Source organism: Taudactylus pleione, unplaced genomic scaffold (assembly GCF_031769625.1).
Source record: "Taudactylus pleione unplaced genomic scaffold, aTauple2 ptg000092l, whole genome shotgun sequence".
Taxonomy (NCBI): domain Eukaryota; kingdom Metazoa; phylum Chordata; class Amphibia; order Anura; family Myobatrachidae; genus Taudactylus; species Taudactylus pleione.
This window is the reverse complement of record NW_028284494.1, coordinates 8046212-8060211: the sequence shown is the minus strand read 5'-3', so window position 1 is coordinate 8060211 and position 14000 is coordinate 8046212. Positions and strand designations below refer to the sequence as shown.

Here is a 14000-nt window from a genome sequence, read left to right as displayed (position 1 = left end):
TATTTTCTGTGTTTGTGTGCGCCTTAGCCGCACGTATATATCAATATAACATAAATGGAGGACCAAACTTTCTCCGATAAAAATAAAATAGGGAAAGATCAAGAACCACTTCCTCCTAGTGCTGTTGCTGCTGCTGGGAGTTGTTCATCATCCCAGAGAGGAAGTAGGAACACCACTACTTTTACTAAACAATTGACCCTCCAACAGTCCCTAGCGAGGAGGATGAAGTACGACAGCAGACATCCTAAAGCAAAACGTATAACTGAGGCCTTGACTGCTATGTTGGTGTTAGACGTGCATCCGGTATCCACCATTAGAGCAGTGGGATTTAGACAATTGATGGAGGTAGTGTGTCCCTGGTTCCAAATCCCTTCTAGATTCCACCTGCATCCTCAAAGCAGCAGCGACAAGCGTGCGTTTGTCTGTTAAAGGGTGGTGTAACCCTCAAAGTGCGCTCCACAAACAAAAAAAAATTCTTTGTTTTCTGTCTTTGTGAAATGTGTGGGCTGTAGCCGCACCTGCATCCTTAAAGCAGCAGTGACAAGCGTGCATCTGTCTGTTAAAGGGTGGTGTAACCCTCAAAGTGCGCTCCACAAACAATGAAAAAATTCTTCTTTTTTTTATGTCTTTGTGAAATGTGTGGGCTGTAGCCGCACCTGCATCCTTAAAGCAGCAGCGACAAGCGTGCATCTGTCTGTTAAAGGGTGGTGTAACCCTCAAAGTGCGCTCCACAAACAATGAAAAAATTCTTCTTTTTTTTCTGTCTTTGTGAAATGTGTGGGCTGTAGCCGCACCTGCATCCTTAAAGCAGCAGCGACAAGTGTGCGTCTGTCTGTTAAAGGGTGGTGTAACCCTCAAAGTGCGCTCCACAAACAATAAAAAAATTCTTCTTTTTTTTTCTGTCTTTGTGAAATGTGTGGGCTGTAGGCGCACCTGCATCCTTAAAGCAGCAGCAACAAGCGTGCGTCTGTCTGTTAAAGGGTGGTGTAACCCGCAAAGTGCGCTCCACAAACAATAAAAAAAATTATTCTTTTTTTTCTGTCTTTGTGAAATGTGTGGGCTGTAGCCACACCTGCATCCTTAAAGCAGCAGCGACAAGCGTGCATCTGTCTGTTAAAGGGTGGTGTAACCCTCAAAGTGCGCTCCACAAACAATAAAAAAATTCTTCTTTTTTTTTCTGTCTTTGTGAAATGTGTGGGCTGTAGTCGCACCTGCATCCTTAAAGCAGCAGCGACAAGCGTGCGTCTGTCTGTTAAAGGGTGGTGTAACCCTCAAAGTGCGCTCCACAAACAATGAAAAAATTCTTCTTTTTTTTCTGTCTTTGTGAATTGTGTGGGCTGTAGCCGCACCTGCATCCTCAAGCAGCAGCAACAAGCGTGCGTCTGTCTGTTAAAGGATTACAATGGTGACAGCATCCAAGTAGGCATGTCAGACAGTCCGTACATGTACTGGCAGGAAAAAGAGGCAATTTGGAGGCCCCTGTACAAACTGGCTCTATTTTACCTGAGTTGCCCCCCCTCCAGTGTGCACTCCGAAAGAGTGTTTAGTGCAGCCGGGAACCTTGTCAGCAAAAGGCGTAAGAGGTTGCTTCCACATAATGTGGAGAAGATGATGTTCATAAAAATGAATTATCAACTCTTCCAGGGAGACCAGCCTCCAGAACGTACAGAGGGACCTGTGGTGGTGGATTCCAGTGGGGACGAGTTAATACTCTGTGAGGATGAGGATGTACACAACACTGAAGAGGGTGAGAAAACGGTGGATGAGGAGGATGAGGACGACATCTTGCCTCCGTAGAGCCAGTTTGTGCAGGGACAGATTAATTGCCAGCTTGTTTTGTGGGGGCCCAAACGAAACAATGATTTCAGCCACAATCGTGTGGCAGACCCTGGCGCTGAAATGATTGCTTTGTTAAAGTGTGCATGTCCTGTTTATACAACATAAGGGTGCGTGGGAGGGCTCTAGGACAATTCCATCTTGCACCTCTTTTTTTTCTTTGCATTATGTTCTGTTTGGGGCCTAGTTTTTCAAACTGCCATCCTGTCTGCCACTGCAGTGTCACTCCTAGATGGACCACGTATTTGTGCCGCCCACTCGTATCTCTTAGCATAGTCATCCAGCTACCTCGGTGCAACCTTTTGGACATAAAAACACTATTGTGAGGTGTTCAGAATAGACTGGAAATGAGTGGAAATTAAGGTTATTGAGGTTAATAATAGCATAGGAGCAGAAAAACCCACAAATTCTGTGATTTTAGCTGTTTTTATGCTTTTTAAAAAAAAAATACAGATCCAAAACACAAAACCCAGAACCCAAAACACGGAAGGGTGGTTTTGGCAAAACCAATCCAGATCCAAAACAGGAAGAAAGATCCAGATCCAAAACCAAAACACAAAACATGAAAAGTGGGCGGTGCACACCCCTTGTGCTAATGTGAGTTTTTTTTCATGTAAAGCCTGTGTATGTGTGTTTCATGCAAAATGCATATTTATTTCATGTGGGGCCCTATGTGTTTTTATTGTTATCAATGCCAATGTTTGTGTGTTTTACTTGCGAAGCCTATGGTCCTTTTGTAATACGTTTGTGATCTGCATCTGCGGCAGGGATTTATGCGAGTCTTCCCGTATTTTTTAAGTGTCAGTTATTTTAAAGGCTAAACCAAGGTAGTTTTGCCTTTAAAATGTCTGCCATTTTAAAAATCCGGGAACACTTGCATAAATGCAGTGGCTGCAGATCACAACCGATTACATAAGCCCTTGCATGTGTTTTAGTGAGTCAGGTAATGAGTATGACGCGTATGTACTATCTATGAGCGGTGTACGGCCTGCCTATAGCATTCAGTAACATTCTATAGGTAGTGAGAGAGGGAAGGAGAGAGTTAGAGGTAAAGAGGATGAAAAAAGGAAACGGAGTGAGCGATGCAAGAGGTTACAAAGAGATGGAAGGAAATAGTGAGATGTGCAAAGGGTGAGAGATGGAAGGAGGGAGGGAGGGAGTGAGAGGTGCAAAGCTTGAGAGATGAAAGGCAAAAATGAGAGATGGATGCATGACACTCCCTGTTTTGAGTGGCCAAGCCCCTTATGACACATAACCACACCCCTGTGATGCGTGCTCCCGCCCATTCTTCCCACACACCAAAGGCACGCACACTGAATCCCCATACCCCCACTTCAAATTCCCACTTCGACCACTGAGTATATGTTTACATACACCATAATGATAACCTTCACCGACTTAATCCCTGGAATTTTCGAAAGGGACAAAACCAGGCTGTCTTCGCCTTTTAAACGATTGCCTCTTTAAATCATCGGGCAGACTTGTCGGTAACTTGCTGATGCCTGCAAGTTGCAGACTATTACATTTACCCCATACTTAGCAGAACTGGAACCCCTGACCTTATGTACCATAGGCAGATACTTAACACATGAGCAGGGCAGCCATCAGAAATCGTGGGGCCCGGTACTGACAAAATAGGCAGGGCCCCCCTGGGGGATGGCGCAGAGGTGGGCGGAGCTGTGTATAATGTGGGTGGAGTTACACTGTGGGGTGGGACGTCAATTGGTGATTAAACCAGTTTAAAAATTCTCAAAGTTTGGGGTCGGGAAGGCTGGGGGTGCACAGGGCAGGGAAGGCTGGACCTTAATTGGGGGGCACAGGGCAGGGAAAGCTGGCTGGACTAGAGGGGGCAGGGCAGGGATGGCTAGGTGTACTAGGGGGGAGGCACAGGGCAGGTAATGCTGGACTGGGAAGGGGGGACAAGGCAGAAAAGACTGGCTGGATTAGAGGGCACAGGGCAGGGAAGGATGGCTGGATTAGAGGGCACAGCAGGAAAGGCTGGCTGGACTGGGGGGTACAAGGCAGGGAAGGCTGTCTGGACAAGGGGAGCACAGGGCAGGTGAAGGCTGGCTGGAGTAGAGGGTTAGGGTAGGGAAGGCCAGCTGCTCTAGGTGGAAGGGCATATGGCAGGGACTCTGAGTCCTACCTTGTTTGTCAGCATCAGCGGGGCCCGGGAGACAGCGGCGCAGATATACAATGGCAGCCTGGGAGAAACGGTGCAGCGCTGCCGGCCGGTCTTTCAAATATGGCGTTAGCCGCGAGCCAATCACAGCTCGTGTACCAGCAGCCAATCAGGAGCGCCCACTCCTGATTGGCCGCCGGTCCATGAGCTGTAATGCTCGCAGATGGTGCCATGTTTCAAATACCGTCGGCTGCGCTGCGCTGTTTCTCTGAGGCTGCCGAAGCCTGAATCTTCACATCTTCTGCCCTGCTGTCACCGGGCCCCCGCTCTCTCCGGGCCTGGGGCTCCAGGCCCAGCAGCCCCCCCCTGATGGCGGCCCTGCACATGAGCTATTTGCTCCTGTGTAGCCTAGTGACTCTAGCTATGTGTAAGCTAGTTGTAAATCTTAGCTTAGGGCCTGATTGAGAGATGGACACAGGGCCTGATTCAGACCCGCTCGCAAGTTACGGCCGCTCGCTGGCAAAAAGGGGCCAGATATTTAAATGAAGTGCACTGTGTCGCGTAAGGACGCCCACTATGGCTTAGCAAGCTACTGCAAAGTGCGCTTGCAAGTGTATAAAGACGCCCCCTTGCCACTCGCAACACACGTCATCTCTGGGAAATGTAGGATTAATCGGGACCATCGAGAGGCATCGGAGCTGCTCGCAGCTCTTTGAGGTTGCCGCAAGCACAGCGATCAGTGCGGGCTGAAATACATGCAGGTGACGTGTACATTGATGCTACCTTGCTAATTATGCACACTCTTTAAACGGTGTTTTGGTGGCCTGACACGCCTGCGTCCGCAACACCACACCCCCGTTTACACACACCTTCCCCTGTTACCACCCACAAACGGCACTATCTGTCACTCAAAGCAGCGACCTGATAGTGGCCTACGAGCTACCAAAATCAGATCGCAACAAATGGCTTGCGCACGCACACTGCGAATTATACGCATGCGCAGATGGTCGAAAATTGCTCAGAGCAAGCGATCGCACCTTAGAGACCAGGTCTGAATCAGGTCCTTACTGCCTAACCCTTACCCTCCCCCTAGTGCCTAACCCTCCTTCTAACCCAGCTACTTACCATCGGGATGCCGGTGGTCAAGATTCTGGCACCGGCATTCTAAGCACTGACATCCCGACTGTCGACATCTTGACCAGATCCCTAACCAGACATCGTAATATCTACTTAGCTATTCTATCAGGCTCTAACAAACTGCTTTACAACCTTGTGGGAATATAACCAGCCAACGACTTGCACTTGAATTTGACATCTTTACTATAAGGACTATGCTACTGTTGATGGTTGTTAGCGGTTAGCGCTCCTGGTGTAGAGTTAAGTTGTTGTTATAGTTTCCAATTTCTGAAACCTACCAAGTTACTTGTTCCATTAGGGTGTGATAATTATTGTTTATTTAAATGTTACTTGTGGTATGTAATAAGGATATTGTTGTATCTTTTCCTATGCCTCCTTGCCTCCTAGTTTCCGAAATACAGATGTGTCCTCATACACCTAACCATATGGTGAGTGTCCATCAGACCTAATCATATGCCACTAACACCTCCCTACATGTCACTTACATGCCATCAGTCATTCAGACATGCCATCAAACATACTCCACATGCCATCAGATTACTCCCATATGCCACCAGACTGTTTCTACATAAAGTCATGCCACAAGAAATCAGACCCCACACACACATTCAAGCCTTCACCGACATGACATCAGATTCCCTTCACTTTCCATCATATCCCCTCATAATCCCACCAGATGTCCTCCACTTGCTACCAGATGTCCTCCACATGCCATCACACTACCTTAATTTGCCACCAGACTCCCTCCACATGACATCATACATCCCCAGCCCCCTCCTGTATCATGATAATACCTTCCAAAATTTAGGTTTTTCATAGGATACAGGACTGGCAGAAGGTCCGTGGGTTCTGTAGGTGACAATCTGCAGCAGAGCAGGCAACCTGTGATGAGATCATTCCCTTGAGGCTGCTGATCTCCAGGGTTCAGAAAAGCATGTGATCATCTCTTTCAATACAGCTCAGAACATGTTCTGCGGGCCCAAGGTGCTTTGTCTCATAGGAGTCAGTCATAGTGTGTGATAGCTGCATTGTGTGTACTAGTGCAGCAGGCAGTACCAATGCATTCTCTTATGCACACATGCCAGTGCTACCTCACCCCTTCCCTTTGTCAGGCACTGACTGGCGCCTCCATGTCTAGCACTGGGGCACATGCCCCACTAGCTCATTCTGCATCTCCCCTCTTTCAATCATATGTCAATTTACACTGTATTATACTTATGATTGGTGCTACGGACACTTTGTGGCACCTTGAAAATGTAAGATAATAATAACACAAATAGTGCTTTGTTTAAACTTGTTCAAAATATTTTCCTGTTTTTCGTAACAGATTTGAAGTTGATAATTATAATTTTATTGTTATCATGATGATTATTATTATTACTGCTATTATTATTATTATTATTATTATTATTATTATTATTATTATTTTACAGCTTTATCGCAAAGCAAAGTTAAACAAAGCTGTCAAACCCCTGACATTACCCAAGAAATTCACTGATGTCAAAGGAGGGACTATTTGTGAGGCTGCAGGGTGGGGTAGAACCAGAAACATCGGTGTCCAGATTTCCGACAAGCTGATGGAAGTCAATCTTACAGTCTTAGACAGAGAGACATGTAATGCCAAGAGGAAAGCTCTTAACTTTTCACTACAAGTTACAAAGAATATGATGTGTACCTGTGAAAAGCTTGGAGGAAAGGATGTATGCAAAGTAAGTCCAGTATGTGATTATAATAAAGGAGGTGCACCAATAATCATGTCACCGTGTACCAATAGTCATGTCAATGTGTACCAATAGTCATGTCACCGTGTACCAATATGACTGTGTACCAATAGTCATGTCACTGTGTTGTCACTGTGTACCAATAGTCATGTCATATTGTACCGATAGTCATGTCCCTATGTACCAATAGTCATGTCACTGTGTACCAATAATCATGTCACCGCAGTGTTGGACTGGGGCATGAAGGGCCCACCAGGGAATGCAGTGCTAGGGGCCCATGCTTAAGGAGTGTGGTCATCCATCAGAAGGGGTGTGGCCAGCCAGCAGATGCTTGGCTAACCATTAGACAAATCTTGGTGTAGTATCTATAGAAGGGAACCTAGCCCCCATGTTGATCAGTGGCCTTGCTCCTCCAGTATCTGACCATCTAATAGAGTAACAATAAGTAATTTGAGGTTTGGAACATGACACCTAAATGAGGGGGAGGGCCCACAGGCAGTGGGGCCCACCAGGGATTTCCCCTGTACCCCAGTGAGCCAGTCCAACCCTGTGTCACCGTGTACCCACTGTGTACCAATAGTCATGTCACTGTGTACCAGTAAATATGTCACTGTGTACTAATAGTCATGTCACTGTGTACTAATAGTCATATCACTGTGTACCAATAGTCATGTCACTGTGTACCAGTAGATATGGCAATGTGTACTAATAGTCATGTCACTGTGTACCAATAGTCACATCACTGTGTACCGGTAGATATGTTACTGTGTACCAATAGTCATGTCACTGTGTACTAATAGTCATGTCACTGTGTACCAGTACATATGTCAATGTGTACTAATAGTCATATCACTGTGTACTAATAGTCATGTCACTGTGTACTAATAGTCATATCACTGTGTACTAATAGTCATGTCACTGTGTACTAATAGTCATGTCACTGTGTACCAGTAGATATGTCAATGTGTACTAATAGTCATGTCACTGTGTACTAATAGTCATGTCACTGTGTACCAGTAGATATGTCAATGTGTACTAATAGTCATGTCACTGTGTACTAATAGTCATATCACTGTGTACCAATAGTCATGTCACTGTGTACCAGTAGATATGTCAATGTGCACTAATAGTCATGTCACTGTGTACTAATAGTCATGTCACTGTGTACCGGTAGATATGTTACTGTGTACCAATAGTCATGTCACTGTGTACCAGTAGATATGTCACTGTGTACTAATAGTCATGTCACTGTGTATTAATAGTCATGTCACTGTGTACCAGTAGATATGTCACTGTGTACTAATAGTCATGTCACTGTGTACTAATAGTCATGTCACTGTGTACTAATAGTCATGTCACTGTGTATTAATAGTCATGTCACTGTGTACCAGTAGATATGTCAATGTGTACTAATAGTCATGTCACTGTGTACCAATAGTCATGTCATTGTGTACCGGTAGATATGTTACTGTGTACCAATAATCATGTCATTGTGTACCGGTAGATATGTTACTGTGTACCAATAGTCATGTCACTGTGTACCGGTAGATATGTTACTGTGTACCAATAGTCATGTCACTGTGTACCGGTAGATATGTTACAGTGTACCAGTCAGTAGTCATGTCACTGTGTACCAAGATAAAGAAGCCTGGATATGATATCAGTTGGAAATGAATATTATATGCCTTAATTGGCCAACAGTATTGTTATATATATATATATATATATATATATATATATATATATTCACTTAGCCAGACAAAAGAGCGCTTGACATAAAAAATAATAACAATTTAATATGTTTAAATAACACAAAGATATACAAATGAAAATAAGTAAAATAACACACATACATAAAATGCTGGTACTCAATATTACTAATATCTCATATCTGTACATAGGAGATCCACCTCTGTACTGTGTACCAGTAGTTATGTCACTGTCAAATTATTTTAAATTCACTTTTAAACATCTTTTCATGGAAATAGGAGACGCTCTTATAAAATAAAATTGTGTATTCTAGGGTGATTCTGGAGGACCATTAATTTGCAAGAACATGTTCAGGGGTATTGTTTCATTTGGTCCAAACCCATGCGGAAAAGCTGACTATCCAAGTGTCTACACATTCCTCACTCGTGACTACATCAAATGGATTAATAAAGAAACAAAGAGAAACAAGATTTAGCTCTTCTGCAATATGATTACATCGTGTTTATCTCTTTCTATTATAGTAAACCGTATCCAGCTAACTGTACCCAATGTTCAAACCGTTATTCACCGGCTACAAGAATAAGGGGTCTATTTACTAAGCAGTGTTAGGAGACAGAGTGAAAAGTGATAAGAAAGTGATAAGGTGCCAGCCAATCAGCTCCCAACTGTCATCTCACAGGCTGTGTTTGAAAAATGACATTTGGGAGCTGATTGGCTGGCACTTTATCACTTTCTTATCACTTTTCACTCTGTCTTCTAGCACTGCTTAGTAAATAGACCCCTAAACCTTTTATCTTCTTTGACTTCACATGTTCACTCCAATAAAGCATTACGAAAACCACACACTGGTGTCATAAATGTATATTCTCCATTTGATTAAGTCTGTAAAGCATAACTGTAATACAGCAGATGTTCCCATCATGTGATCAGTGAAGAAACATAAAAGTACCCTATTAATCTATAGCATTACACCAAAACCACATCTCAACAAGTTAGTGCTTTATTATGGCAAGTATACCATTACACCATTCAGATCAGTTACAAGGGGCAGGCAACTGAGCATCATGAGCCTACTAAGGATTCCATTACTTGTAGCAATAATGTTGCAGATCCAAAATTGTAAGTATCTCTATTACATCTATTGCTTCAACATACTAGTGACATTAGTCATTGATTATATACATAATATACACTTAGAATCTGAAATACTGTCTCGTCCAACAGATTATGTTTGTGCTCTGTTGAGTAGAATGTTATCCTCAGTGTATTTTGTGTTTCCTGAAATTACAAGAATTCAATTTAATTACTGAATTTAAGAATGGTTCCAAATTCATTTTAAGAAATTAGTAGTAGTAGTAGTACAGCACAGACGGTGTAATGGTTAGCATTACTGCCTCACAGCACTGAGGTCATGAGTTCGATTCCCACCACAGCCCTAGCTGTGCGGAGTTTGTATATTCTCCCTGTACTTGTGTGGGTTTCCTCCGTCTCTGAGAGTTTGATGGAGAGAGAGTGAGAGCGATCAGTGTCTATTTTGGAAATGTATGTCTCTCGTCGTACATGGGTTGGGTCTATAATAGGGCCTGATGCAGTTTGCAAAATACAGGTTTGCATAGTGTACAGTATATTGCGTGAAATGGGTGTACACATTTGCGCCTATGCAGGCTTGCACGATACGGCCACTTGCCGTATCGTGCAAGCCTGCAAGCGGCGGGTCAGAGTAGAAAAGGTCAGCACTAAAGTAGTTTGGGTATAGTAAAGGAGTGTGTATTCAATCGGCTCATGAAGACCTGTAGTAGAACCATACATACTGTATACACGTTAGTAGGAGTTTTCACCAGCTACAGGACAGGTACAAATACACTGTGATGATGACAACTTATCTTAAATCAGATGCATATGCTGCCAAAGTAAGGACTAATGCATCTCATGTGTACGGCTCTTCTCACAGGCAGAAGTATGTTATTTTTCCATGCTTTTTTTAAGAATACTTTTTTATGTCCATTTGCCAACAACTCTGCATTAGAGGTGCCGAGAGGGTGAGGCGCGGAACAAAATAGGCAGGTCTATCTGTGAGCCTGGCAGTGCAAGAGGAGCATCCAACCCCACAATGGCATGGCCACACCGTGCCCGTTTCTGTACAATGGGCAGCTTCTGCACAAAGCCCCTACCAGGTGTAGCCACACACCCCTCACTTGAAGTGTAGACAGCTCAGGATATGTTTGATAATGTGCTCTTTTCTAGAAAGAGAGCAGAGCAGGAGTCTCAGAAGGGTGACCAGGCATTGTCAGCCCCCCCCCATCCCCTTAACATCTGCATCCCATCAATGCCGGACTGCCAACCCTGGCTTCTGTCCAGGGCCTTACAGTAATATGCACATGTCAGCGTCCTTGGCAGGCTGGATGCCAAAACATTTGTCTCTGGCACAGGGCAAATCGCACTCAGGGCCCGATTCAGACCCGTTTGCTAAGCTGCGTGCACTCGCAGCTGTAACGATGGGCAGTATGCAAATGCCGCGATCGCACGCTAAGACATAGGACGCCTCCTATGTCTTAACGTGCGATCGCCAGGTGAAATAAGACGCCCACCAGCCTGGAGTAAAGACGCCCACTTTCAGACATCATCTCCAGGAAGTGTATGAAAACATTGGTACCATCGGGCGACATCGAACCAGCACACAGTGCCTGAGGTAGACTCTAGGCTACCGCATGCACTGCAATTACCGCTGTCTTTATTTCACTCGTATGACAAGTATGCTTATGCTATGTCTTAATTATACATTGCCTTTAAATTGTGTTTAAACGCACTGACACGCCTGCCTTCGCACATCCATACCCCCATTTCCTATGTCCTTCCCCTGTCACCACCCACAAACGATCCGTTCTGTCAATCAAAGTAGCGGCCTGGCTGTATGTTGAGAGCGATTGTCTCCCGATAGCAGTTACTGGTTCGCGCACACGCACTGTGGCTTATACGCATGTGCAGTTTGCAACAATCAGCTGGCTGCGAGCGAACGCAGCCTAGCGAATGGGTCTGAATCGCCCCCTCAGCACAGTACATTTCTTTAAAAAATGTTTTTAAAAACCCTGCCACAGCCACTCAATAAATGCCACCCTGGCCCTAGCCCATCCAGCTCCTGGTGGTTTAAACGTACAGATTCTTCATGTGACTGGCAGGGCTGCATATACTGTATGTCATAAACAAATATTCAACTCTGTGATGTCCTAAGGCTGCTGGCAGCTAATATATAGACTTATAGAGAATAAAGGTAATCCTACAGCAAATGACTCATTTTTTGTATTCAGTAATCCAAAAAATATTAACCATTAATGATCTGGAATATGCTGAGATATGAGGTGTATAGTGTGTGGACAGCAGTTACAGGAACTGTGATAATGTTCCCCATTTGTACACTTAAAAAAAACAATGGTGAAAATGTGATGAGCTGATATGAAACATCCTGAGTTAGAAATGAGACTTTTCCTTTTACAGGTGTGAAAACACAAGATCAGATACCAACAGTCAAACAAAAATAATGTGTTTTATCCACTTAACACTTTTCTCTAAAAGCTCTTTAAAGAAAAATTAGCTGATGACCTTTTTACAATTATTCAGATGTATAAGCATATTGGCGTCTATGTACTAAGACAAATATGGGGAAAAGAGTGGTGGATTTCTACTCTTACCTCCATATTTACCTCGGGATGTAGCTATGAGACAGGCGGCCGTGAAGCCGCCAGTCTCAATACAGACAAGGAAATCCTGACAAGGGACTAAAGATAGGCATCGAAATACTGATGCCTATCTTAATCCCAATGTCGGAACGCCAGCCCAAAGAAGGTAAGCCCGGGGCGCCATTAGCGTTAGCCATGGGGGGTGGGAGGGTTAGGTTTAGAGAGCATAGTAGGGTTAGGGTTAGATTTTGGGGGGGAGGTTAGGATTAGGCACCCCTAGGAGGGAGGGTTAGGGTTATGCACCCCAGGGGGAGGTTAGGGTTAGGCACTAGGAGGGAGGTAAGGGTTAGGCACTGCTAAGGGAGGGTTAGTAGGGGGAAAGGGGTAGGGTTAGGGTACTTATCTGCCCTGTTGGGATCTTCTTCCTTCGGGCTGCCGGCGTCAGCAACGGCTATTCAGCCGCCGATACTTCATGCCCATTCCATTTACCTCCTTCCAGACTTTACAAGCCATTACATATGGGGGCAGGTAGAGGCATACTTACCTACTTTCTGGCTGTGGGGGAGATGTATCAAGCCTTGGAGAGTGATAAAGAGGAGAAGTTGCCCAAAGCAACCAATCAGCTTCTACCAATCAGCTTCCAATTACCAACTTCATTGGTCAGTCACTGTGCAGCTCCATATCTTAGGAGCAAGTCCCAAGATGGTAAAATACTGTTGACTCTCATGCTGCCCCCACATTATAGATTTACAGCAATGTTAGGATGAGAGGTGAATGTCCTCTGTAATAGTTTCCTCAGTGAGGGTAAATTCCCTGCTGGTCCGGACACCAATGAAATTGGAGTTTTGACTCCAGCCTCCAGCACTTCCGGTTTCCTCAGAAAGATCTCAAGTCCCCAGAACATATGTTGGAATTATAATAAATTATTATAACTAATGGATTCAGTGACAGTATATCATATGGAAAAGCTTAATACCATTGCTCTGGTGATCACCATGGAGCATGTTTTGCCTTAGACTTACATATCTAGGTTATATGTAGTATCTAACTTGGTCATTGATATCTGATTATCACTATGGGCCTGATTCAGCAAGGAACACATTTGCAAAGACACATGCAATCTGTTGATTGTTGTGTTCTGCGCATGCGTATACATCGCAGTGCACTTGCGCGAACTAACAATTGCAAACAAAATTGCGATTGCAGACCCAGAGCTGAGTGATTGACAGGAAGCGCCGTTTGTGGATGGTGACGGGGGGGTGGTCGGGCGAACGCAGGCGTGCCAGGGTGTTTCAACGCTGTTGCAGGGGCGTGCATAAATTAGCCACTGCGTGGCCATAAGCAGCCATAGCACTGACAGCGTGCATGGATATTAGCAATTTCAAAGTAAGGTCAGGGCTTGTGCAAGGGGATGTAGTTATGAGACGGCCACTGGTCTCAATCCCAACACTACAATCCTGGCAGGGGATTTAACATAGGCGTCGAAATACAGACGCCAATGTTAAACCTGACGCCGGGACCCCGACAGGACGCCGGACCGATCGTCCAACGCCGGAGATAAGTAGCGATGTAGCCAGGGATGGGGGGTTAGGTTTAGGGATCCCCCAGGGGGATTTAGGATTAGACACTCCCCCTGGGGAGGGTTAGGGTTAGGCTAGGGGAAGGGGGGGTTAGGTTTAGGCACTAGGGGGGAGGTTAGGGTTAGGTTTAGGGTGTGGGAAGGGGGGGATAGGTTTAGGGTGTGGGAAGGGGGGGTTAGGTTTAGGCTCTAACGGGGGAAGGTTAGGGTTAGGCACCCCT

At 44.9% G+C, this 14000-nt stretch overlaps 1 protein-coding gene across 1 annotated transcript in view; it reads left to right on the top strand.

The window, feature by feature from the left end:
• The window catches only part of LOC148527163 (granzyme A-like), an 81030-nt gene extending 72029 nt beyond the window's left edge, over positions 1-9001 (top strand). The window contains exons 4-5 of the mRNA XM_088469420.1: positions 6529-6804; positions 8840-9001. Of these exons, the coding sequence (XP_088325546.1) occupies positions 6529-6804; positions 8840-9001 (438 nt within the window). The remainder of the gene's footprint in view (positions 1-6528; positions 6805-8839) is intronic.
• The last annotated feature ends 4999 nt before the right edge of the window (positions 9002-14000 follow it).